General features: G+C 51.6%; 1 protein-coding gene across 1 annotated transcript in view; it reads right to left on the reverse strand.

Annotated features, from left to right (window-relative positions):
- COL22A1 (collagen, type XXII, alpha 1) overlaps positions 1-27,848 on the reverse strand; it is a 226,139-nt gene that overhangs the window by 140,293 nt on the left and 57,998 nt on the right. The window contains exons 7-13 of the mRNA XM_010834806.1: positions 27,069-27,192; positions 22,673-22,948; positions 20,912-20,992; positions 19,623-19,739; positions 17,106-17,150; positions 14,944-15,006; positions 10,645-10,683 (exon numbers count right to left, since the gene is read on the reverse strand). Coding sequence (XP_010833108.1) covers positions 10,645-10,683; positions 14,944-15,006; positions 17,106-17,150; positions 19,623-19,739; positions 20,912-20,992; positions 22,673-22,948; positions 27,069-27,192 — 745 coding nt within the window. The remainder of the gene's footprint in view (positions 1-10,644; positions 10,684-14,943; positions 15,007-17,105; positions 17,151-19,622; positions 19,740-20,911; positions 20,993-22,672; positions 22,949-27,068; positions 27,193-27,848) is intronic.

The raw sequence follows: 27,848 nt of genomic DNA on the forward strand, positions 1-27,848 counted from the left end.
AAATCTGAAAAGAGCATCAGGTTCTGTTATTTGGAATATAATATCTGGAACCTCCATTCTTTGCCTGTGAAAAGGAAATCACTCAGCTTAAGATGACTATATCCGTATATACAATGGAATACTACTCAGCCATAAAAAATAACAAAATAATGCTACTTGCAACAATGTGGATGAGAGTAGAAGTTATCATATGAAGTGAACTGAGTTAGAAGGAGAAAGGCAAACTCCATACTTATCACTTACATATGGAATCTAACATGACACAAATGGAACTATCTATGGAACAGACTCGGAGAAGGCGATGGCACCCCACCAGTACTCGTGCCTGGAGAATCCCATGGACAGAGGAGCCTGGAAGGCTGCAGTCCATGGGGTCGCGAAGAGTCAGACACGACTGAGCGACTTCACTTTCACTTTTCACTTTCATGCATTGGAGAAGGAAATGGCAACCCACTCCAGTGTCCTTGCCTGGAGAATCCCAGGGACGGGGGAGCCCGGTGGGCTGCCGTCTATGGGGTCGCACAGAGTCGGACACAACTGAAGTGACTTAGCAGGAGCAGCAGCATGGAACAGACTCACAGACATGGAGGACAGACTCCTGGTGGTGAAAGGGGAGAGGTGGAGTGGGAGTCTGGGGATAGTAGCTGAAAACTATCACATAGAGAAGGTACAAGCAACAAGGTCCTACTGTCCAGCATAGGAAACTATAGTCAGTATCCTGGGACAAACCATGAAAAAAAGAATATATGTACACACACATACACACACTGAGTCACTTTTCTATACAGAAGAAATTAGCACAACATTGCAAATGAACTATACATCAATAAAAAATAAATTATAAAAAGAAAATACACTTCGCTTCATCTTCCTGTGTCACAGTCATGATGGAATAGAATTACTAAAACCTGGGTGAAAAACAAACAGGAGGACGAGCGTCAATAGTACACATGAAACCCATCACCAACAACAGCCAGGGCTCAGGGGTGAGGGCTTCCCCGCAGCTCACACTGGCAGCTGTGACTCTAAATCGGGGGCCCTGATTTCAAGTCAAAGTGCTGACCTCACCCCCTCCACACACACACTGCCTGGAGGATCTCGCCAGAAGCCCCAGCGGGTAATGTCTGGCAGGAAATTACCCACCTAGGCCCACTTGTGAGAACCATAGCTCCAAGGATCATATGGTGACTTCACTGGGCGAAATACAAAGAGAAAACAGGAATGTCTCCTGTTCTATTACTTAAATATCAGAGCCTGCCCCTTAAATCCTGACAAAAGCACTGCTTCACTGTGGAGATGCCCCGTTAGGATTCCTCTTTGCCCCCTGGCTGAGCCCGAGCAGGCTCTTCAGGTGGAACAGAGGGGTCCTCTGCACAGTGATCCTTCAAGCGCGGCTCTGGCCCAGCAGCATCCCTGGGCCTGGTTAGGCAGGCGGATTCTCTGGCCTCACCCCAGGGCCATCGAATCAGACAGATGGGGAGCGGGGCCTGGCCAGCGGGTTCAACAAACCCCCCCTGTGGTTCAGGTGCTTGCTCAAGTTTGAGAGCCACTTTTCTGTGGTGTCTGAATATATGAGCACAATCCCTGGCTTGGCCACACAGAGATAGTCACTTGCACCTGGTCACATAGTGAACAGGCCTGAAAACAAGGACAACAGTATCTACCCCGAAACTAAGTAGCTTGTGCTGGCAGACACTTGTGAGTACAGGGGACTGCTGTTACTCCTGGATGCTCTGCACGTTGTTTTGGATGAAGTGAAGAAAGAGAAAGACATGTTATACCCCTATGTCAGCCCACCTGGGACACACTTTCTAAAAACACCCTCCAGGCTTCCTGAGGCTCCGGGAGTTGCACAAGTCCTCCTGAGGTGAGGCGGGGCGGGGTGGGGACACTGACATTTCCCAGCTGTCGGCCACCCCTGGGGATAAGACCTCATTGCTGCAGAGGATGCAGAAGATGTCATTCGGTGTAAAAAGTGAAAAACTACATTGGCGTGATAGTAATTATACTCAACATTTATGAGTACTTCTTAACAATAGAAGTCATTTATTTTCACTAGTTCACTTCGTCCTTGCTGTAACCCGCCGAGGCCGGTAGAATTATAGTCATCAGTTTATAGATGGGGGAAAGCAAGGGTTGCAGGGGTTGAGTAACTGACTTCGCCAGGGTTACACAGCTGCTAAGTGGCCAAGCTGGGATCTGAGTCCAGCCAGCTGGTGTCTAGGGTCTGCACGCTTGGCCTCCACTGCCCTCCCAGTCCAGCACTTACCCTTCCAATAAATGCTCTCACCCTCCTGTATGAGGCCCTTGGCCCTGTGACTGGGCCATGAGACTTGGCAAGAGCCTGAGTGTCAGACGGAGCTGGAAAAAGTGCACACTTTACTATTCTGGCTCTGCCTGGGGCTGTGAGAACCGTGAACTCAAAACTTCCTCAGTGTGTCCTTCAGCACCACGGACAGGGTCAGCAGCGCCTTTATTTATCCCAACTCCCAGCAATCTGCCCCCACCTACAAGGCTATTTGAGGGCACGTAGGCAGCTAAACTTACTTCCCCCTAAATCCTTTAATTATGATAAAAATAGAAGGCATTCGACCACAGTTATCCAGCTCGATAACCATGAATAATGCACATTAAGGCACAGGCTAAGAATAGGAGATGGGGGTGCTGATTAAGCCAGTCATTAACAAAGGGGATGAGACCCAGAGCTGGAGGCAAAGGGTATAAATACATCTTAGAAGTTTCAAAAAAAAAAAAGTTTCACACATATAAACACACACATATAATTTATATTTTATGGCTCAGAGGCTCTATAATGTAGTCATTGCCTAAAATAAGTTCCTCCCCACAAGGGACGTGGGTTTTGAGGGTCAAGAAATCCCAGATAAAGGCATCTCTCTAGGGGCGGGCAGGGAACCAGCATTGGCCAGTGTGGTGTTAACAGTGGGGCATGTAGGGTCAGACACGGCCCCAGCCACCCTCACCCACCGCTCTGTGCCCTCAGGCGTGCCCTAGACTCCTTCAAAGAGTTGCAGAGGCTGGTACTCATAAACTGGACAGCAGGCAGATGAAAGCGGTCAATAAAAGGCTGACATCATGATTCTTTCCACTTCAAGGTACCTCTCGGAGACGATTCCAGACAAAAATCACCAAGCGCTGGCCACTAAATTCACCTTGGCCACCAGTGTTAATTCCCCCAGGCCATCCTCTCAGACAGAATCTGTGACATAAAAGTGGATCCATCATCCCTTGCAAGGGTCCACGTCTCACCTGCACCAGACCCCCGTGATATGCAGAGACAGCTGAGACCTTCTGAGGACCTGACTTGGTCACTAGCTCTGAAAGGAGGTGCTGGGAATAAAATCCATCACATAGCAGAGCCTGCGCTCCACTCCCATCCACCTGGGCAGTCCATCTCCACTTCCGCAAAATCCTCTCATCTCACAATTTCAAAGACCGCCTGCCTTTAAAGACACCAAACAAAGAACCAGATCCGGTGGGAGAGACCAGGTCTTTCATGCTGTGATGGCACAAGGTGGGTCTGTCGTGTTGAGATGAGAGAACAGTCACTGTGAGAGCAGGTCTGACCATCCTCTGGAGTAGGGCCCCAGGCACCCCTGTGATGTTCATGGGAAGGGCTCCCAGCTGGCTCAGATTGTGGGCTAATCAGGACCGTGTGAGTAGCCACACTGCCACCCACCGCTGGCTCTGCCCTGCGAGCTCTGCAGGGGCCACAGTGATTCTCCCTTCTCTCTCTTTGTCACTCACCCCGACCCCATCCTGGCTCCTCCACCCACCCTGACTCTCAGATGTTGACAGCGGGTTAATCCTGCTCTAAAGCTCATGCCCCTCACTGTGCCATCCTTCCCCCGTCTCCAGCCAGTGCCTGGCCCTAGACTGGGTAACTCTTAAACTTCTGAATGAAGCAGAGCTCCTTACAGACTACTTCCTACACCTTCTACAATGAAAAAAATCACTGTGTAAGAGCATTGTCCTAAATCTTGGGGGCCTTTTCCACAAGAGAGAGAGAAGGTGATGCCCTCCACCTGAGCTCACTGCCCTCCAATACTCTGGCCACCTGATGGGAAGAACTGGCTCACTGGAAAAGACCCTGACACTGGGAAAGATTGAAGGCAGGAAGAGAAGGGGACGACAGAGGATGAGATGGTTAGATGGCATCGCTGACTCGATGGACATGAGTTTGAGCAAGCTCCAGAAGTTGGTGATGGACAGGGAAGCCTGGTGTGCTGCAGTCCATGGGGTCGCAAAGAGTCAGACACAACTGAGCAACTGAACTGAACTGAAAATTCTATCTCCTATGAGCCAACCAGCCCAAAAAAATTCAGCTGAGTTTCTTCTACTTGCTCGTGTATTATTTTCTGGGGCACCGCACTGTGAAATCCAAGCACAAAATCCATACAAAGTATTATTTATTGCCAGACAGGATTCCTGTGAAAATGCTGAAGAAAGGGCTTTCAGGTTGTTGTTTGGATTTTTTTTTACCCCGTGTACCAAGTGCTGAGTATAGAGTTGCTGACCCAAGCATGGCTTGGAGACACTTTGCCCTGATTCCATCCCATGTCTCCCAAAAGCCGTCACCATCTATAAGTTGTGATCCAGACTCCTGAGGGGGGTTGTAAAGCCTGCTCCCCACCCTGTCCTCGGTTACTCTCCACTCTAGGGAAACTGGGTGTGTGTGAGGGCTGGGTCTTCCCAGCACCAGATCTGGGCTGCTCTCCGCCAGAAGGCCACCCAGGGCAGGTTTTAGAGCTCCATGAACCCACCACTGTCTCCCACGTACTCAGTACTTTAAGACTGCCTCCTGAAGAAGCACTTGTCACTCTTTCATGGATCTGAGTACTAGTTTCTAGCAGATGAATGAAAGGAAGAATGATGAAAGACAGATTTTTATATGCACCTACCTAAGGACCTAAGGCAGGCACTCTCACAGGCAATGCCAACCTCCTGTAACACAGCCCTAAGGGACGGGCATCAGCGGCCCCACTTTACAGACGATGAGACTGAGGCTCAGAGACACCACCTAAAACTCGCACAGCCACTGCAGAGCTGGTCCAAACCAGGTCTGCCCACTCCCCAAACCTGCTTTCTTTCCAACACCTGAGCCCACATTCGAGCACAAAACGAAGGCTCCTTTACCCTTATTCCGCCATGTGCCAGATTCCCAGGGAAAAGCAGTGCACCCCCAAAGGGCAGAGAGTTCCCCAATATTGAATGAAGCCATGCAGAAGAAAACTGGACCGACACCCTGACTTCCAGACACCAGAGGGCACTGTGGGTCCAGGAAGCGGCCACAATGCAGCCTCTCCTGGTTCTTCCCCTGAAGGGTCTGGTCCCCAGAGCATGAGGGCCCTCGGAATGAAAAGGAGGTACACTGGACACCCCACGGTTTGGCCTTGCATTTTTGTTTCTCAATCTTTTTCTCTCCTTGGGGCTCATGAACCACGTCTCCAAGGAAAAAAGACACTGTGCCCAGCTGCAGGAAACCTCACACCAACATCCTCACCATGGTTACTCATTTACTTTGTCAACAGGGAAGGACCAAGGATGGAGGGCCATGGAAGTCATCACCCCTCCCTGCTCTCCCTGACTCTCCCCAAACTAGTCCAAACCAGCCCAGAGCAGTGGCTCTACCCTATCATCATCATCACCACCACCATCACCATCGTCATCACTGTCACCAATGTAACTGTCATCACCTTCACCACCATCATGACCATCATCCTCATCATCATCACCACCACCATGACATCAGCACCACCACCACCATCACATCATCACCATCACCACCATCACATCACCACCATCATCACCATCATCACCACCACCATCACATAACCAGCACCATCACAATCACATCACCACCATCACCACATCACCACCATCACATCACCATCACCATCATCACCATCACATCACCATCATCACCACCACCATATCACCACCATCACTATCACATCACCACCATCACCACCATCACCACCATCACATCACCATCATCACCATCACATCACCATCATCACCATCACATTACCACCATCACCATCACAATCACATCACCACCATCACATCACCATCACCATCACATCACCATCACATCACCATCATCACCACCATGACATCACCACTATCACCACCATCACATCACCATCACCACCACCATCACATCACCATCACCATCACCATTATCACCATCACATCACCATCACCATTATTACCATCACATCACCACCATCATCACCATCATATCACCGCCATCACATCACTGTCATCACCACCACCATCACATCACCATCACCACCATCATCACATCACCACCACCACATCACCATCATCACCACCATCACATCACCATCACCATCATCACCACCACCACATCACCATCATCACCACCATCACATCACCATCACCACCATCACATCACCACCATCACATCACCATCACCATCATCACCACCACCACATCACCATCATCACCATCACATCACCACATTACCATCATCACCACCATCACCACCATCACATCACCACCATCATCACCATCACATCACCACCATCACATCACTGTCATCACCACCACCATCACATCACCATCATCACCATCACATCACCATCATCACCATCACATCACCACCACCATCACATCACCATCACCATCATCACCACCACCACATCACCATCACCATGACAATCACATCACCACCATCACCACCGTCACATCACCATCATCACTACCAACATCACATCACCATCACCGTCATCACATCACCACATCACCATCATCACCACGATCACATCACCATCACCATCATCACCATCACATCACCATCATCACCATCCCATCACCACCATCACCACCACATCATCATCATCATCACCACCACCATCATATCACCAGCACAATCGCACCACCACCATCACATCACCATCACAATCACAGCACCACCATCACCACCACCACATCACCGTCATCACCACCACATTACTATCACCATCATCACCATCACATCACCATCACCATCACAATCACATCACCACCATCAACGCATCATCACCATCATCACCACCACCATCACATCATCATCATCACTACCATCATCACTATCACCACCACCACCATCATCACCAAGACAGAACTGCCAACGATGATGGGATAACAAGAACAGCAGTGTCACACATTATGCAGGCAAGGGCAGTGGATGAATCCTCTGAGCAACCTCTCATGGTAGGAGCTATTATTTCTTTTCCTATCTTTTACAGAAAAGGAAACTAAGGCTCAAAGTAGCCCAAGGGGAGACACACAATCAACATGAATTTGAAGCTGAGTCTTTTTGACCACAGAGTCTGGGACCCCTCTACTGGCCCCTGGTCCTGGATGATGGAGGTCCACGTTCCAACCACCCATTCACTTCTTAGACAAGTACGGATTAATTGCAGATGTCTTCCAGACACTGTGAGGAGGTCTCAAGTCCCTTTTTCTCTATCTCCCCAGTGCCTGAGGTGCAGGCAGATCTTTTCAGGTAGCCCCACAAGCCTGCTTTCCCCTTTCCCTGAGCCTGATTCCATACATATTAAAACACTGAGGGACCAGAACCCCAAGAACCCCGGGGAGAATATGGGACACAACAGGAACCAGAGAGGATGTTAATTTCCAAAATGAAGGGCAGAAGCAGCCCAGGAACAGAGAGCCACACACCAGTCTTGGGCCAGGAGAGTCAAGGGGCCAAGAGCTCCTGCAGAGCTTCAGGTGTGTGACCCTCAGCCACTCATCACTTCTCTGAGCCTCAGTTCACTCAGCTATCGGACAAAGGGGATTCAGTCAGCCTCCCAGCTTCCCTTCATGGTAGTACCCATCGGGACTGTTTTCTAGCCATCTTACTAGCAGTGACCTTGGGCAGGCCACTTGACCCCTAAGCTAGCTCTCTCATCTGTGAAACGGGCAGGGCACTGCTTTCCCTGAAGCACCATGTGAACAGTGACACACACAGCATGAGACACAGCTTACAGGGTGCGTGGCCTTCACGGGGCTGATGCACATTGTCACACTGGTTAATTGCATCACCAAAAATTAAAAAAAAAAACAAAACAGCACAATTCAGAGCAATATGATTTCCAGACACATCGGGCTCCTGTCCATCCAATCTGCTTGGTATTCTGCAACTGCTTTCGAGAGAATATTCAAGCAAAAAAGCCAGTCTGCAAAGCTCTTTCCAAGTGCATGAGTCACCAGTGGCCTTCTCCCTGCCGTGGATTCAGTCATCCCTTTGACTCACCTGGGCCTCCTGCATCCTTGGAGGAGAAGCAGAGGCTCCAAGCTACTGAAGGTGACCCCAGGGACTCAGGCTGGGGGTGGGCTGATGACCAAACCTCAGAACAGCCACCTGCAAGGGCCTTTATGCATCATCACACCCACTCCCTCGTTTCCACTGATGAGGAAGCAGGGACCCAGAGATGGAGGTGACTCACCCCAAATCGCACAGCTCATATGTGGCAGAATCTAAACTCAGACTTTACTAAAAATGTCCAACTGCAAGAGAGTGTCAATCGAGGACAGAGCCAGGCATGCCAGAGCCTCTTTTGCCAGCGCCACGTGTGTGAGGAGGTGCCCCCACGGGGCTCTGACGGAGCAGCTTCAGCTTTGAGGGTGGTGCTGCAGCCTGGACTCCAGGGCACCAGGGACGTGCCTCCAGGCATCGGGAGGAGGCTGCCTAACCTGAGCTCAACCAGAATGCACGGGGCAGAGATGCAGCTGCTCCTCCGAGGAGAAGGGGCGACTGTCAGTTTCTCCTGGCGACATCTACACACGAGAAGGGCAGCACGTCACTCAGAGCTCAGGCTGGACCAGGACCCAGGCTGAGCCCCGACTTCAAGAGGGCTCCGGCAGCCCCAGTCCTGAGCCCGAGGAGCATCTGGGTGTCCTGTTAATAGCCTGTGCTCTGGCTCTGGGCCCTCAGGAACCAGCACGCTGGCAGCTATCAAACCAAGTTCCAGCTGCGATGCTTTGAGCCTACACAGGAACCATGGAAGGTGGTCCGTCAGCCCTGCTTCAGGCATCGGGAGACTAGACTCTGACAGCAGGGCTGAGAGCAGCACCAGCCACCTAGGTCTGCAGGTGCAGAGCTCGCGTTATGCTGTCTGCTCACGCCCTCTCTCCAACGGCTTTGCATTCTTGTGCACCAGTTACTATGTGTGTGAGCATGTGCCTGAGCTTCTAATACAGGTAAACAAAGAGAAGTTCATTGTGGAATCAACGAAGACACAAAGGAATATAAGGGACAAAATAAAGACCCTCACAGCCTGGCCACCCAGACAACCAGAGGTCAACATGGGGATTTGCTTCCAGAATTCATCTGTCTCTCTTCCACACACGCACATGCCCACACACAATGAATGAGTCACACTGCATAGATATTTTGCAATGTGTTTTAAAAATTAACAAAATATTACCTTCATTTTCTGGGTCGTTAATTATCCTTCTAAATGTGACTATGTGTCCATAAGTGTTATTGCGTTACGGAGCTGTGCCGTTGTGTTATGGAACTGCACAACGACGACTCATTCTACAGTGCTGTAGCTGCCGACAGAGCGATAGTTCTTTCCAGACTGGCTTATAGATTTCGCTGAAGGAAACGTGTGGCTATGTACTTGTGCACAACCTCCATTTATCTCCTCAGAGTAAATCTCTAGACCTGAACGAACTAAATAAAAGGCACTCTACAGAGAAAATGGGCTGGGTATGTGAGAGCTCTGTTTCCATAGTAACTTGACAGAGCGGCACCTGCTTTACATCATAAACCCTATGCAAGAGGTTGATGTGAGCCCCCCAGGGTCCAGTGGTCTGCATCCTGAGTCTGAAAGTGCCCAGACTCTGACAAAATGATCAACATGAATGTATGTTGCAAAGTCTTGTGGCTGTTCTCCTGAGAAAAGGGAGATGTAGCTTTGATCACTGGTGTGAGTAGAAGATGGCATTTTAGTGACTATTTTATTGCTTCTTCTAGGTGGACACTGTAAGAAAGTGATCCCCTCTTTCCCAGGATCTGTTGAGTGTGTGCATCATCGCCACGACGGATGAAGGTCAGAAAAGGTGCAGCATTCGTAGCTGGGGAGCACGTCACAGGCCTCCGTCCCTCCATCTGTCCTGCTGCTGCCGCCTGCCACTCTGTCCCTCCTCATCTTCCTTTTGTGCTTCTGCAACAATCTCCTGGCAATTCCCCAAGCTCCTCTGGTCTCCCCCCTCCTACCGGTACCTGCTATTCGAACTTTCTCAGCACGTCTGATCAAGCACAGACCATCCTTCCCATCACTGCAAACAAGCCTGGACAGGTTTTGATACTGAACGCCCAGCGTGCTGGTCCTCAAACCACATCTGCAGCTCTGTATCCCACTTACCAGGAGCCCCATGAAGTGCCCTGTGCTCTTAGGCACTGCAGAGCATCCAGGACCTAGACAAGCCTTTCCCTCCTCGCACTTAACACTGAGGCACTCAGCCGGGAGACCTCTTCCCTCCCACCCAATTCTTACCAGCAGCAACACGGCACACACACCTCTCCTGAACCCAAGGCCCTCATCCTGGTCCTGGGCCACCTCCATGGCCCCTGGAGGAGTGAGACAATGGGGAGGTGCTTACCTTTTCACCCTTTTCTCCTTGCACAAAAGGTCCTCCGCCCTGGAAGGGGAAAGCAAAAGACAGGTTTGCTGCAGACCATCTCCATGGCACGGCACCACACATGGCGAGCGTGCCTGGGATTCGAACGGCTGGCTGCTTTTTCACAAGCTCTGCCAGAGAACCTCTAAAAGTCGTCTATCATTCACTGAGTGTTGATTATCAACATTTTTATTTCATTTTCCCAATGACTCAGCATGACAGTAGTATTCTTTTTTCCACATCAGCTTTTTAAAGATGTAATCTGTTGTTGTTTAGTCACTAAGTCACATCCAGCTCTTTGTGACCCCCATGGACTATAACCCACAAGGCTCCTCTGTCCATGGGATTCTCCAGACAAGAATACTGGAGTGGGTTTCCATTTCCTCCTCCAGGGGATCTTCCTGACCCAGAGATCGAACCTGAGTCTCCTGCACTGACAGGCAGATTCTTTACCACTGAGCCACCAGGGAAGCCCAAGATACAATCTACACAGCACATAATTCAGCTATTTACATTCAACTTAGTACATTTATAGACTTGTGCAACATCACCACAGTCAATTTTAGAGTCTCATCGCCCCCCAAAGAACCCCATACCCATGGTTGTCGCTCCCCTTTTCCCTCACCCTCTGCTCTGGGCAACAATCAGTCTCCTTCCTGTCTCTGTAGGTTTGCCTATTCTAGATATTTTATATAAATGGAATCATACAATACGTGGGCTTTTATGACTGGCTTCATAGCCAGTGTTTCCTTAGCGAAGTGTTTCCAAGGTTCACCCTCCTTATGGCCTGTATCAAACTTCATTCTATTGCAGAACAATATGATGTTGCATGGCTGACACATTTCATTTATCCGTTCATCAGGTAGTGAACATTTGGCTTGTTTCTGCTGTCTGGTTATGATGAATAACGCCGCTATGAAAATCCATGGGCAAATTTTCATACAAACACGTGTTTTCATTTCTCTTGGCTATATACCTAGGAGTGGAACTGCTGGGTCTTGCGGTAATTCTGTGCTTAACCCTTGAATGAGCGCCGGATGGTTCTTCAAAGCAGCTGCAGCATATCGGAGGGCTCCACGCCTCCACACTCCTCGCTGTGCACCCGTCCCTGTGCGTGGGGCTCCACGCCTCCACACTCCTCGCTGTGCGCCTGTTACTGCGAGTGGAGCGCCGACATCTCTAATCCTTGGTGACGACTTGTTTATCTCTCACTTCAATTCTCAGTACTGACTTCACGTATTTAGGGGTTCTGTTCTTAGGTGCACATATGTTGATAACTGTTGCATATTTTTGAAGGATCAACATTTTTATCGTGATAAAATGCTCCTCTTTGTTTCTATTAACTTTTTAAAGCCTACTCTCTCTGGTATGGTTACAGTCACTCCAATTTTAATGTTTTCAACTTGTAGAATGTGTATTGGACACATTTTCAGCCTATTTATATATTTGAATCTAAAGTTTGTCTCCTCTAGACAGAACACGCTGGATCTTGCTTTTATGTCCAGTCTGAAAATCTCTGCTTTTTTAATTAGTTTGTATAATCCATTTACAGGCAATGCTGGTTTTGATATAGGCAGATTTACATATGCCATCTAACTTTCTGGTTTCTATGCCTCCTGACTTTCTTCCTTTTTTTCGTTCTTTATTACTCTTTCCTTTACTACATGAGTACGTTTTTACTGCAATATTTTAACCTCTTTAAGGATATTGTCACTGTATACTTTTAAATTATTTTTCTTGGAGGTTGTTTGAAGTTTCCCATATATGTCTTAACTTTTCAGGATCAACCTCAGACTTACACTAACTCACTTCCATTGAGGTTGAGAGACATACTGCTGTGTGACCTATTCCATCTCCCCCCCTTTTGAGCTACTGTTGTGACAAATATTTAAGTACCCAGTGATACACTGCCATAATTATTACTTTGAAGTTGTCATCCCCCTACATTCTGACCTCAATTATTTTTGGTGATGAGTCAGCTGATGATGTTATTGGGGTTTCCTTCCACATCGTGACTCATTTTTCTTCTGCTGCTTTCCCATTTTTTGTTTTGTCTTTTAGCATTTTTTATTGATATTATTTTCTTGGGCTCCAAAATCACTGTAGACGGTAACAGCAGTCATGAAATTGAAAGATGCTTGATCTTTGGAAGACTCCTAGACAGCATATTAAAAAGCAGAGACATCACTTTGCCAACAAAGGTCCATATAGTCAAAGCTATGGCTTTTCCAGTAGTCATGTATGGATGTGAGAGTTGGACCATAAAGAGGGCTGAGCACTGAATAACTGATGCTTTTGAATTATGGTTCTTGAGTAGACTCTTGAGAGTCCCTTGGATTGCAAGATCAAAGCAGTCAATCCTGAAGGAAATCAACCCTGAACATTCATGAATGACTGATGCTGAAGTTGAAGCTCCAATACTTTGGTCACCTGATGTGAAGAGCTGACTCATTGGAAAAGACCCTGATGCTGGGAAAGATTCTGGGCAGAAGGAGAAGGGGACGACAGAGAATGAGACGGTTGGATGGCATCACCAACTCAATGGACATGAGTTTGAGCAAACTCTGAGAGACGGTGAAGGACAGGAAGGCCTGGCGTGCTCCAGTTCATTCGGTTGCAAAGAGCTGGACACGACTTAGTGACTGAACAACAAATTGATATTATGATGTTTCTAAGGATGGATCTCCTTTTGCATTTCTTGATTGGAGTTCCTGAGGCTTTCCGAGTGTGTAGGTGACTATGCTTCATCAAGTTGAGGATGTCTTTAGACATGATTTCCCTGATTACTTTTTATTCTCCTCTCCTGGTAACCATATTATGTGCCCACTGATTGACTTCACGGGCCCCCACATTTCTCTGAGGCTCTTCATTTCTATTCATTATTTTTTTCTCTCTGATCTTCAGTTTAAGTAATCTCCACTGATTTATTTTCAAGAATTCTGGCTCTTTCTTCAGCCAGTTCAAATCTGTTATACTTCTTTATATTCTGTATTTGATGAGATATTGTCACAACACTCCCCTCCATTTCCTTCAGAAGTTTCCTTTAGCTCTTTGGATATGATTTAGTGCCTGCTTTGCAGGCTTTGTCTGTTAAATCTGACATCTGAGACCTCTCGCTGGCTGTTTCTGCTTTTTTTCCCCGTGTATGAGTAAGATGGGTGTTTTACTAGCCCCCACCTTGTAACACCGATCTGAAGATTAAGTGAGAAAGAGTACTGTCAAACAGTACTCAGGTAAACAGAGCCAGGTACACAATGCACACTGTGACACCAGCAGGTCTTCCTGCTTCCGTGTTGCTCTGCACAGAGCAGGTGCTTCCCACCCCTACAGGAGGCAGGCATACACGGTGTGGGTGAAAGGCGGAGCTCAGCAGGTGAGCACAGGACTCAGACTAACACAGGTTCAAATCTCGCCTCTGACACATGTAGGCTCCATGATAACAAGCATATCATACAAGTCTGAAAATCCTGTATCCTTCACATCAGAGAAGTGACGAGACTATGTTCTGGGGTGGGATGAACTGGGAGACTGAGATTGGCATATGTACGCTATTGATAGTATGTCTAAAATAGATAACCAGTGAGAACCTACTGTATGGCACAAGGAACTCATTCAATGCTCTTTGGTCACCCAAGTGGGAAGGAAATCCAAAAAAGAAGGGACGTGCATGGCTGATTTGCTCTGCTGTACACCAGAAACCAACACAACACTGTAAACCAACCATACTCCAATAAGAATTTAAAATAAGCACTTCTAAGAAGTAAGGAGGGAACCCACATGGAGCACTGGTGAAGAAGGGCAGGCAGTACAGTTACAATTACGAGCTCTCAGATGATGATGTGAGGGGTGCTATCTGCCAGGCTAACTCGTCTAGGAGAGTGACTCTGTCTCATCTGTCTTGTCTTCAGGGAACCCCCTGAGCACAGAACCTAAAAGGAACTGGCTATACCCACTCTCATTCACTGACCACTTACCATGGCCCAGGCATTTTATAGACAAAGCTGTTACTTTCTTTACTTTGCTAGTGGAGTAAGATGAGATTTTCAGAGGTTAAGAGACTAACCTCACAGTCACCCAGCTAATGAAGACTGGAGCCAAGGCCAATGGCTGGGGTCCACCTACTCTGAATCTGTGCCATTGATGCTAGGAGATGCAGCGCCCATCTGGAGCACAGGATTCTGGGGGTTGGGGGTGGGGTGAGGCCATTGTGGCCGGGAGGCACCCCCATGCCCGTGGAGAGGGGTCCCCCACACTAGCCATGGTGGAGAGGCCTTCACTCACCGTATCTCCTTTCTCTCCCTTGGGTCCAGGAGCGCCTGCTGGCCCAGTGGCTCCCATGTCTCCCTGAGGGGCGGAAACCAGAGACAGCAGCGCGTCAGTTCCTCCGGTCGGGCAAGGCTCCCCGACACCGGCTGCCCACAGCCCACCTTGCCCCCATTTCCTGGAACCGACTGGTTTTATCACTGCCAACTGCACCATGAGGCCAGGCTTCCCACCCCCGGAGAGGGGAGAAGCATCTGAATAACTTCCCCAACCTCCTAATTCCAGGAGCCCAGGGCAGCTTGAGACAGCGAGTGGATGAAAGCCTCGCACGCTGGTTGCTGGGAGCAGGAATGGGAGATTCCATGCATCCTACCGGACCCAGCTCAGGCAGGGGCCCCAGGCATCCTGGAGCCCCCCAGGCAGCTTCAGGGCTCCCCTCTGGCCCCGCTCCCCCACCCACTCTCCCATCTCCCAGTCATGCCTCTTCCTGCTGCCTCTGAGTCCTGGGGACCTGGCTCCCTGTCACCCATAGGCACATCCTTGCATCCAGAGAGGGCCTGGGCACCTGGGTCCACCAGGCCACACCTGTGGACATGACCTGAGTGACCTCTAGGTAAACGGAGCCAAGGGACTCACAAGTGTTCACGCAGCCTCCTAACCACGGACGGGCTGGGACACAGATGAAGGGCCAGGACAGCTGACCAGCCACAGGGCAGCCAGGCTCCCCTGCAGGCCGTGGGGCCTCTTCTCTCCTTGGAATCCCTCCCTCGCACCTAGCTTCTCTCCCAGGGCCGGGGGGTGGGCTCTGCCGCCCCACAGCCCGGATCTGTTCCACCACAGCCCCAGTACGGTTGCTCTGTGAACAGTCGCTGCTTCAGACAAACATTTTCTACTTAGAGGCTCACACCCCCAGACGGCTCTGCTCCTTTCTTTCATCTGACAGCCAAGAAGTCAAGGTTAGAGCCTGGGGATACCTGAGCAGAAACCCCCACTCTCCTCTTTGCAGAGAACACCGGGCACCCTGGATCTCAGAGCTGCTTGTGTGTGTGTGTGTGTGTGTGTGTGTGTGTGCGCTCGCACGTGCATGCACGCCCATGTGTGTCTTGTGTATCTGTGTGTGTGTGAGTGCACACCCATGTGTGGTGTCTGTGTGTGTGAGTGCACACCCATGTGTGTCTGTGTGTGTGTCTGAGTGCACGCCCATGCGTGTCTGTGTGTGTCCTCTCCATCCTAGCAGACTCGGGGCAGAGGGGAGCAGGGTGACAGGAGGGGAGATGAAGGAGATACCCACAGAGGAAGGAAGAAGGGAAAAGACAAAAAGGGACCTTAGCAGGCACTCCACGGTGGTTCGCTGAACTTGAACATCATCCATGCAGGTGAGGGATGGGGAGAGGGAACGAAAGGGGGAGGGGGAGGGGAGAGTGAATTAGGGAGGAGCGAAGGGAGGCATCCCTGTGTCTCCACCCTTACACTCAGCCCCTCTTTCTGACACCAGACCAGGTGATGGTCACTGGGGCACGCTGACCTCTGCCCTCAGCCACTGTATGACCCACCCCCAGGGGCAATCCACATCTTTCTGGGTCTCAGCTTTCTGAGACCAAAACCATGATGGGAGATGACAGCCCCGTCCCACCCCATAAATGCTGTAAACGTGGGCAGTGGTGGAGACAGAAGAGGCTGGGCCCTGAATGAGGAAGGGGGAGGCCCCGGGGAGACACCTGGCTTTGAGCAATTGGTGAGCTTGGAAAATGAGCACAAAAATAACTCCAACCAATTTAAATAAACAGATCGCAGGTGCTAAACAGACTGTTTAAAGCCCAACCCCCAAAGTTTCTGGACTATAGAGGCCTGAAAGGATGGATGAGGGTTAGCTGACCACAGAGAACTGAGGCTGCTGGAACAAACAGGATCTGAGCCTGGGTGTGCGAGTTCCACCTCCTTCTAGCTCACACTGTCAAGCTGAGAAATGAACCTTCTGAGCTGCGAAGAGACTCAAAGGTTCCGAACTTCGTGGCACTTGCTCTGTTCTTCCATCTCAACAAGCTCAGAAGAAAAACCCCACAGGACAGTAAACTAACACACCACTGTTTTGGTTATTTTTTCTTTCTTTCTTTCTTACAAAAAGAGCAAATCAAAAGATCCTCGGGCTCAAAGGACTCGTCTGCAGCTCCAGTACTGACCTTTGGGCCGGGGAGTCCCACGGGGCCATCAAAGCCCTTCTCACCCTGAAGGAAGAAAGACAAAAGAAACAAGTAAGGCTCTGTCTTAATTTCCCCCTTCTCTCTTCACTGGTGGGTGATCCCTGGCACAGGCTCGTAAGCCAGTCTCTTAGAAAGCCATGTGCTGATCAGTAAGCTGGACAGAGTTCACGGCAGCTGAGAGCTCCTGATTGCAAACTGCCAACCTGCATGGGGAGCTGGGACCTGGCCTCCAAATACAGCTACTAGTGGAGAGATCATCCATCAATCGACAGACGCCAGCCTCAAACTCTGGGGAGCATCACCCAATAATCCATTCCATCCATCGCTTCATACGCTGCCTGGATCCCACCTTCCCATCAACTCAATCATTTAATACAGTGGCTGAAAATACACACATGAAATGATTCAGTCTTTGCCATCTGGAATTTATGAGCTTATGGAAGTAGAGACAAACAGTCTTCATCCAGGATGATAACTGCCATGGTAGATGGAAGAAGAGGGAGAGAAAAAGGCCATAATGTCATGCAAATAGCAGGTGCTGAAGGAATAATTACGGACAGATGTGATAATGAAAGGAAGAATACAAACAGGGAGGGAGCCTAAAGGAGGGGAAGGGAGGAGCAGGGAAGGGGAGGACAGGAGGAAGGAAGGAGGAAAATCAGACAATAATACGATGAGAAAAGGATTTTCTGAGGATGTCTTGAAAGAAGAGCAGGCATTAGCCAGATAAAAAGGCCAGAGGGGGAAAAGGTGTTCTAGGCAGAAGAACCTTCACACGCAAACTGCAGAAGGCAAGGAGGATCTCGCCCCCTCCATGGAACAGGACGCTCCTGCCTGCCTGGAGACTGGGAGGGGAACGTGGAGTGAAATGAGGCAAGAAGGGCAACTGGGAGCCACGAGGGGCCGCACAGAGCAGGGACAGCTGGGGGAGGGGATCCAGAGGCCAAGCCGAGGAGGTCAGTGGCCATCCAGCGGGTGTCTGTGAGCTGGGGACGGGGAAGGTGGGTGCTAAGAGGGGACAGAAGCCTGCTTGACCCCAGACTTCCCTGCAGGGGTCCCCGCCAGGGCAAGGCCCCGGGGAATCCTGACCTGGGCAGCCCCACTGGCCACCCTCTCTGGCACAGTCCGCGTGCCGGTGCGCCAAACCTCACATTGTTGCAGTTACCCTTCTCATTTGGGGTTTTTAACGGAAAACAAAGACTCCAAAAGGATTTGGGTTTGGATGGTTGCTTTTGTTAGGACATTGATGAGTGAGAATATGATCAGCATGTTGTCCGTGGCCTGAAGCCCTGAGCGTGCCCAAGGCGCCATGGAGGAGGAGGAGCTGGAGCCCTGCCCGGCACCCTGTGGGCACCCACTCTGACTCCCTCCCCGGCTTCTCCCAATCAGAACCCAGAACTAGGCCAGAGGTGCCTCACTTCACCAATTCCCCAGGAAAGCTTCAGCTTGGAGCAAGACTGGGCTGGCTCCTTGAGGTCTTCCAACAGGCAGGGCCATGGTCTGACCACCCCACCTGACTGAGAGCTCCTGAGGGGCCCTCTGGGAGGAAAAAGAAAAGACAGAGTGATGGAGAACAGAGGAGAGGGAAGGCGGTAGGGAGGAGAGGCTGCCACGACGGGCAGGCTTAATGAAACACATCTGTTGAGAAATTCTTAAAGTGTGTTTATTCCAGGTAACCTCAATCACCACTTTGTATGCTGGCCTGTCTCCCAAGACCCCTGCAAAGTCGGGGGGCACCTGCTGCATGCCAGTCCCAAGCTGGGAGGGGTAGACAGAGCGATGACTATGCTGAACACTGGAGATGGAGGGCCCTGGAGCCACCCAGGGCAGAGCCTAAAGCAAAGCCTCGTGGAGACCAACTCCAATTTGTCATCCTGGTGTTACTTGTTTGTTCTGCTCCAACAGTGGAATTTTTTTTCTTATTAAGAAGGCCGCTGGTCTACAGGAAAACAACAGATGATGGTCCCAGGCATCCCAGGAGACATTTCATCCAGACAAACAGGAGGTGGTGGTGCTAGTCAGAAATGCACTGGGTTTTAAAACAAGAGGTGCTGAACTCTATTCCTATATACGTTCAGATTCCACAGCATGGCCAACAGAGTGCAGACGGATGGCGGTGGACCCCACAGAGCCACCAAACCCTTTGCTGCTGCCCTGCTGACACTTATTCTCAAAGCAAATCTGGCTGTTTAGTTGCACAGGAGTGAAGAGGACACCAGGAGGCAAAGAAACTTTGGGAAGACATCATTAACATCAGGAGAATGTTCATCCCAGTGGGGTCTGAGGGGCTCCCCTCCCAAGGCCCACAGAGATCCGGAAGAAGTCCCAGGAGCAAGGATGGTCCCCAGACCCCAGAGCTACCTGGAGCCTGGGGTCATCCTGCCCTGGCAGCCCATGTGCATGATGGGAAATTCCCAGCTCCACCGCTAGTTCTGTGAGCTCTGGGCCCACTGAGCTCTGGGGCCCCAGGCCTGCGGATAAGGGTGGACTGTGTACCTTTTCTCCAGGTGGGCAGGAGCAGTTGATGGTCTTCAAAAACCCGATCTGCTCACTGCCGGAGGTGGGAGGCGGCTGGGGCAGCGGGGAGGGTTCCGTCAGCACGGTCACCTGACACTGGGAGGAAAGCAGAGCGGTCAGAACCTGGCTTTTTGTCCAGCACCCTGGAGCACTTCCCTGTCCAGGCAAAGGGGAGCCAGGAACCCTGAGGAGGCCGGAGCCTGAGCAGGACAGGCAAGTATCTGACTATAGGTCCTGGCACTCCGAGATCTCGGAGTCAGATGGGCATGGAGTCAGGCTCATCTGGAGTCAAATGAGACAACGGGTCTCGGCCCCTCCACTGGCCTCTCAGCAGCCTGAGGGAACCGCTTAACACCTCTGAGCCTCAGTGTTAACCTCCACAAAATGGGGACAAGGGCGTTTCCATCATAATGCGGTGAGAAGGGTTTAGTGGGACTGAAGTATCGAGCTGGACACCAGGAGCCAGGCACGTGCCGGATGACTTATTTCTTCCCTTCCCTCGCTTCTTTCCTCCTTCCCTTCCCCTTCACTGCCTCTCTCGTTCTTTCCCTTTGTTCTCTCCTAATTTAATCTGTCCTCCTCCTTTCTCTCCCTCTCCTCTCTCAACAGCCAGGCTCATCTGACTCTGCAGCCCCACCTCTGACAACGACCACCTCTGGGTGCCTGTGCCCAACGGTCGTCCTGAGACAGGACACACTGACAGGGTGCTCACTGTACTTAGGATCTGGGCCGCCCAAGCACAGTATGGGGATTTTAGCCTTTAGCCCTGGAAGGCAGGACTACTGAAGCATCCTTGGGGTGGGTCCTCGGTAAAGAGAGTGGAGAGGAGGCACCTTGGCAGAGGCGGAGGTGGGGAGGGCCCAGGACAGGCAGAACCGCACGGAGGGTCCAGGCACACCAGGCAGTCTGGTCCGGCCCGCTGTTCCCGACCCCGAGCTGCCTCCCCGGTCTTGCTGATGAGCCCTGAGCACTGACAGCACCAAGGCCATTCTCTCCTTGGGACACGTGGCCAGCCTCTGCCCCTCATCACCCAGAGCTGGGCCCCTGGGACTGCTGACTTAGGCCAGAGGGACCTGCTCCCCCAACCCACACCCCACCCGACCCGGAACTGGAGCCCCTGGTGATGACCACCAGGCTCCCTCCGAGCCCGCACTCTGATGGCGGGTGTCCTGATTCTGCTCCCAGACCCTGAACACCCCCTCCCCAGAGGGTCACGGGGAGGAAGTCAAGGGCCCATCCCCCCACCCCCCGGCAGAGTCTCTGCTCACCGGACCCGAGGGGATGTCACAGCAGGTCTCCAGTTCCGCGTGTCGGGAGTCGCAGTAAATCACGACCCGCTGGAGGTCAAACTGGGACGGGAAGTGAGGTCAGAGGATGAGTTTGGGGGGGTTCAGAACCCAGGCTTCCCCCTGGTATCAGGCAGGCCCCGCTCAGGGATCCAGCCCACTTCCTCCTTGGGGTCCTGTGTGGTGGTCTGACTCCAAGCTGAATGTCAGAGGGAGCCAAAGTATCATCTACCGACATCCCATCCTTCCAAAAGTGCAAGCCCTGCGTGCAAGGAGCGAATGAGCACAGGCTAGGAGCAGTGTCTCCTGCTTTCTGTGAGTCAGGCCCTCGCACACCCCTCCTCTCCCTGCTCACTGCCCTGCATTCACTACAGGCCAGGCTGTGACGTGGTCGCCAACGGTCTCCAAAGGTTCAGCATGTTCCTCTTTTCGACCCTTCAGCAGCTCCACAGGGTGTCTTAACTGAACTTTTTTCATATTACAAACCTGCTTCTATCACTGTCTTCAATACCACTGTGCCCTTAATATAAAGGGGCTCTATTACCCCATTTTCTCCAAGAAAGCACACCAGAGAGAGACCAGCATATTCAAAACCCAAGACCTGCTGGTTATGATGGTAACACATCAAGGCAACCTAAATACCCACCAACAGGGGAACAAATAAGCAAAATGTACACCAAAATAGAGTATTATGAAGCAGCTAAAAGGAATAAAGGCTTAGACACATAATTTTAGAGGAAAAAAGCAGTATGTGACTACACATGCTATACATTACTACATACATTTCAAAATATCCAGCACACATCCAATAACACTACATTCGATCACAGAAATGCAAATACATGAAAAAAAAAAGAGAGAGAGAGAGAGAGATGGCCTTGGGAAGAGCTAGCTATCCCAGATCATGATTCGTTTACATCTTGGCAAGTTAGAAGGATAGAATGACTTTAGTTTGAAGATGGTGCATAAGTGTGTGTGTCTGTGTGTGTAGGTGTCGGAATGCACCTCTAGAGAAGAAAATACATTAAAGGAAAAGAGAAACAAAGGAGGAGGAAAGACAAAGAAAAAAGAATGATGGAATGAAGAAGGAAGGACAGCTCTTTCCAGCCACTGGTTAACATTCCGGGATAGTGGAATCAGGATGCTTTTTACTTACTTCCCACATACTTGCCTATATTTTCCTAATTTCCAACAATCAGAAAAGGGAAAAGAGTCTATTTAAATGTAAAGGAAACTATATAACTCTACCTACCCATCGATTTTGCCTACACATATACGTAGATGTGGCTCAGCAGTAAAGAATCTGTCTGCAATGCAGGGGACACAGAAGATGTGGGTTTAATCCCTGGGTCGGGAAGACCCAGGGAGGAGGCACGGCGACCCACTCCAGTATTCTTGCCTGGAGAATCCCATGGACAGAAGAGCCTGGTGGGCCACAGTCCATGGGGTCACACAGAGTCGGACGTGACTGCTTGATGAGTGTGGGTGTGATATGGAAATACATGAGCCACTTCCCCAGCGCACAGTGCCCGGCACACAGGAGGTGCTCGGCATATATGCTAAATGAGTAAGTGGCTAGGTCACTGAACGAGTGAACGATGGGACACGGCAGTGTTCTGAGCCGGGGCCCTCCCTCCTAAGACGGCCCACGGTGACGACTCGGTGAGTGATACAGGCAGGCGTGGGGGCACCCGGCTCCTGAGGCCCCCTCCCCTGAGGTGACCCCGCGACCCCGGAACTCACGTCGACGGGCACGCTGTCATAGAGGCGCTTGCCGATCGCCGTCTTGCCCTGGATGTCGATGTTCTCCCGCTCCTCGAGGGGCAGCGTCTGCACCAGTGCACAGTCGACGTACAGGGAGGCGTGCTGGGCCTGCACGCTCAGGGCCACCTTGTGCCAGTCCCGGTCGAAGAGGTCGTGGACCCGGGGGCCCCGGAAGACCACCCTGACGGCATCCTTCATGGCGCCCACAGCGCTGTACTCCACGGCCTTGTTCTCGCCATCCAGGCGGATGGACACCTGCGGAGGAGGGCACCAGGGACCTGTGAGCTGCCTGGGCCCGAGGCGGAGAGGACAGCGGAGAGGGGAGGCCGCAGAGTCAGGCCGCGGCCACGACCCTCCCGAGCCGGTCAGCCTCGGGGCCTCCTCACTGCGATGCGATGGCTGACAGCTCCCTTGTACACTGTTCCCAACCCTGTACTGGAAGACTTGAGCTCACACGTTAATCCAGGGGTCAAACTCTCAAATGCCCAGAGGGGCCATGCCGGTAAGAGCACATTTGTAAACCTGCAAGTGTGGATGGGGCTTGAGTTGTCAGACCTACCAGAAACCGTGGGTGGTTTCAGCGTCTTTTAAAAGCCCAGAGAACAAGACTGTTTCCAGATGCCAGGTGCCAAGTGTGTAATCCGTCCACTAACCCGCCACTAACCTGCTGTCTCTCTCACCTTGAGGATAAAAATGAATCCCCAGCAGAATACAGGGAACGTGCCCATCTTGTTCACTGGATTACCCCCTAGCCTTTTGCAAAATGCCTGGAAAACTCTGGAGGAAACTTTTACTTTCCTCCTACACCCAAACTGGCAAATCACTTTTAAGCTGTGTGACCTCAGGCAGGTTATTTAACCTCTCTGTGCTATTTCTTCATTTGTAAAACAGCACCAATGATAGTGCTGACTTCATAGAGTGTTACAGGAATTAAATTAATTTACAGATATGTAAAACATTTACAGTACTTGTTATAAGTCAAGTGCTGTTCCACGTATCAACTATAATAAATCAAGCGAGTTCAAAGACATCACTGCAGTGCCGCCTTCTCTGAGACACACACATAACTGGATTCTAGCCTGGTCATTTGCTCTCACATCCTCAGGCATGTTGATTTATTTTTTCATAGAACTTTGGGTCAGTATATGAAAGTATCCCATTCACTTATTTTGTCCACCTGTTTCTTGCCTGCCTCACCCCATCTTTTTAAGCAGGCACTCTGTCTCTGTCGCTCATTTCTTTAACCCCAGTAGCTAGGACAACCAACACACTCCACACAGTAGCACTTAACAGAAAGGGAATGAATGAATGGGAGCTCTGAGGTTAGAGGAAGGAGCCCACTGCTCTGCATATCAACCAGTGTTCAGGACACCACCCAGGTGTTCTAGTTTCTCTGTCTGGGCTCCACGTGGGCTCAGTCCAGCCAAGGGGGACCTAAGATTTATTATTTTTTGCACTGTCTGGTGGTATGTTACAATTATAGGGAGAAATAAAACTATGAACCCTTAATACCCTGAAACTTCTCATGTGCTGTGCTTAGTTGCTCAGTTGGGTCCGACTCTTTGCACCTCCACGGACTGCAGCCCGCCAGGCTCCTCTGTCCATGGGGATTCTCCAGGCAAGAATACTCAAGTGTGTTGCCATGCCCTCCTCCTGAAACTCACATACATGTAATCTAATACTTGTGATTATACCTAGTCTGCTACTTCTTGAAATTGGCTTCACCTGTTTGAACCCTGAACCCCTGAGGACTTGGCGAGCTTCATGAGGCCATGAATTTTTCTCCAATGTTTCCATTTCTTCCAGCATGATAAGAACACAGGAAGGCCTGTCAGGCCCAAGTCCTGTGTCTACCAATCTGAGCCAGGAAGCCTCAGAAAGACAACCCATGGGTCAGATCCATCAGCAAACCCTGCTGATTCTATTTTCAAAATACATGCCCGGAATCCAATTTCTCCGCAGTTCCCCACGATCACTTGATCTAAGTCAGCCTCATCCCTCGCCATCCCTCACCAAGAGGACAACGGTCTCCCAGGCTCCCTGTTCCAGGCCTGCCCACCTCCCAGCATCCGGAGCAGACACTCACCTCCTCTGTCCAGCCTCCCGCGCTTAGGTCCCTGCACTGGCCGCCCACCCAGTCAGGAGCCTCATCTCCAAGTATGCCCCCCTCCACCCCTGCTCCAAGGCCAGTCTCTTCCTGGCCCTTTATCAGACCTGGAGTTAGTGAGCGCCCCTCAGTTTCTCCCAATGATATGCCAGTGGTCAAGGGAGGCTGTAATCCTACATGGGGTCATGGAGGTAAATATAGCTAGGTCCGGTTACAGGTTCAAGAGCACAGAGGGAGGCTGCTCGCAACACTCTGCTCAGAGCTCATCTGCTGCTTGGCTTCTGTCCACTTTTCTTGGGTCCGGCCAGGATTCCCCAGGGCATGCTTGGGGTGGCCATCATGGCGTCTCCAGGGGAGGATCAACCCCGAGGCTGGTTCGACGGAACGGGACTGCAAGGTGCCTCTCCGAAAAGGCAGGTTCTGACTGCGCACAGCTCTGCAGGACCCCAGCCTGGGGCGCATTCTGGCAGAAGAAGAGGAGGGGGTGGACATGGCAGAGGGAGCAAGCAGCCCTGCAAACACCATGAAGGAAGAGGACCCAGACGGCGGGGGCAGTGCACGCTCACCCACAGGAATGTCATGGCAGGCGCCCAGGCCCACAGCACCGGACCCCGCGGAGCCAGAGATGTGCGTGTCTGCAGACGGTAGACAGGGGTCATGGTGCGCTGCCTGCTCTCTGCAATAACAGCCTCCGGAGCAGACGCTCACCTCCTCTGTCCAGCTTCCCGCGCTCAGGAAATCAGGCCAGGGCAGCCAAGCCTGACCACGCTCTGCATCCCAGTCTGACCAGGGATGCTGTAGCAGTCTCATTACAGGACTAGCTGATGGGGACCGGAGCCAGGAGGGACTGCCTGGGCTCCAATCCCACCTCCCCACATCATGACCTACGAACGCTAGGCAGACGCTGAAGCTCACTGTGATGCCTCCTCCTCCTATTCACAGGAGGTCCCCAATAGCTCAGATGACAAAGAATCTGCCTGTGATGCAGGAGACCTGGGTTTGATCCCTGGGCCAGGAAGTGCCCCTGGAGAAGGAAAGAGCAACCCACTCCAGTATTCTTGCCTGGAGAATCCCACTGACGGGAGCCTGGCGGGCTACAATCCATGGGGTCACAAAGAGTCAGACACGACGGAGCGACTACCCCTTTCACAGAAAGGGTGAAAGCCACCCTTTCATAGGGTGGCTATGAGAACTGAAGAAGGATCTCCGAAGCAGTCGGAACAAGCTTGGGCTCCTACTGACTGTGTGTGAGTGTGGGTACAACGTGTGCTCGGGGGCAGGGCTCAGCTTCAACCTCGGGAAGGGAACTCACCACCACGGAGCAAGTCCCCTCTCAGCGAGCAGCCCATGAGTGGCTGCTGTGGTCCTGCGGCTTGAGCATGCTTTTGTTTTGTTTCAACCCCAAATGAAAATACATGTGTCTCCCGGATGAAGATGAGTCATGTCTCGATACAGCTCATACGTTGTCAAGAGGGGACAAGGGTGAAGGACAGACACAGTTGGTCCATGGGCTCTGAGAACAAGGGGTTTGGTAGCTGCACCTCAGATGAACACATCATGCTGCTTTGATGGTCAAATCAGAGAGAGGCAGGACCTCACTCGGCTGCCTGCTCTGCTGCACTGTCCCAGCTTCACAGGGATGAGAACCACAATGCACCTGATGTGGGCAAAGACAGGCTGCAGCGCTCCATTCAAGGTCAAACCAAGGACGACCATAAAAACTCTATTATACATCAGGCAGCATCTTAGATGCTTTACAGACATCACTCTGTACGATGCCTCCACCAACCATTGACAGGAGGTGCTCTGTGTCCCGACTAAGAACATCAGGACTCGGAAAGCCAATGTGGCCCTGAGCCCACACCAAGAAAGGACCAGACACAAGGTCTGAGCCCAGTCGTGCCAACTCTGAGCCGGTTTCCTCCACTGCATCACAAACACACTGCTAACACAATACGTGCATTAGGACAGCAGTGCTGGCCGCCACCTCCCTGGCTGGGCTGAGGGTCCCTGAGGCAGCAGCTAGGCCTCCAGCCCACCAGGGTGCTGGGGGCTTGGCCATTAGTGAGAAGTGAGGCTGCAGTCCCCCCGGGGGCCTCCCGGTCCCCCAGGGGTCTCCCAGTCCCTGCAGGTGCCCTGGGCCTGGATACACTGGACTCTCCATTTTCAGAGCCCAAGACAGGACCCATGGAGAAAACACATCAGGTGCTGCCCTGCCCATGAGGAGGAGACAGAAGCCCGCACTGGGACATGGCGTGCAGCTCGCACCTGCGGGATGCCGTACTGGTCGATGACCTGCCAGATATACCAGTCTTCTCTCCGGGATGATTTCCTGAGCCGGAAGGTGGTGACAAAGGCGTACTCATCGGGCAAACCTTGCGGGAACACGTCCCTGGAGGGAGACAAGAGACAGACACCACCAGGCTGAGAGCAGAGGCTGCAAAGGCAGCCCATGCACCCCAGGGTCACTGAGTCTTGCCACGCTGACCTCGTGGATTTCTGAAGTCCACCTCATCACCTGCTTTCACTGCCTTCTCCTTCCAGCAGTGCCTCCACCCAACTCTTTCTGAGCCCTGCCTTAGCCCCTTCAAATCCACCTGCTCCCCTCCAGGGCTCACCTGCTTCCATCTCTCCAAAATCAATGAGATGCGCTACCCTGCCTCCTGCCCTGGGGTCAGATGCAGCCGACTGTGCCAGCCCTCACCTCTCCCTGCCTGCTGACCCCCAGCAAGGCTGCACAGGGGTATCTTATCCTGCCTGGTTGCTGCCCCACATCACAGGACACCCTCCATCCCCTACAGAGCACGGGGGCCAGCTCTCATCTGGGGAAGTCCCTCAACCCCATCAGCTCCAGCCCAGACAGCCCTACAAGGCAGGCACACTGCCCTTTGCCGACAGCATCCCAAGGGAGCATGGCTCCCCACCAGGAGTCAGGGCCGTGAAGAGCTGTGCTGCTCCTGTCCTAGCTGAGGGCAGCCGGGCTGTCAGGGCAAAACTCCTGGGGCTCAGCAGCCCAGTAGAGGCTCCCCCCCAGAGAGCAGCTGGTCT

Source organism: Bison bison, unplaced genomic scaffold (assembly GCF_000754665.1).
Source record: "Bison bison bison isolate TAMUID 2011002044 unplaced genomic scaffold, Bison_UMD1.0 scf7180017864036, whole genome shotgun sequence".
Taxonomy (NCBI): Eukaryota; Metazoa; Chordata; class Mammalia; order Artiodactyla; family Bovidae; genus Bison; species Bison bison.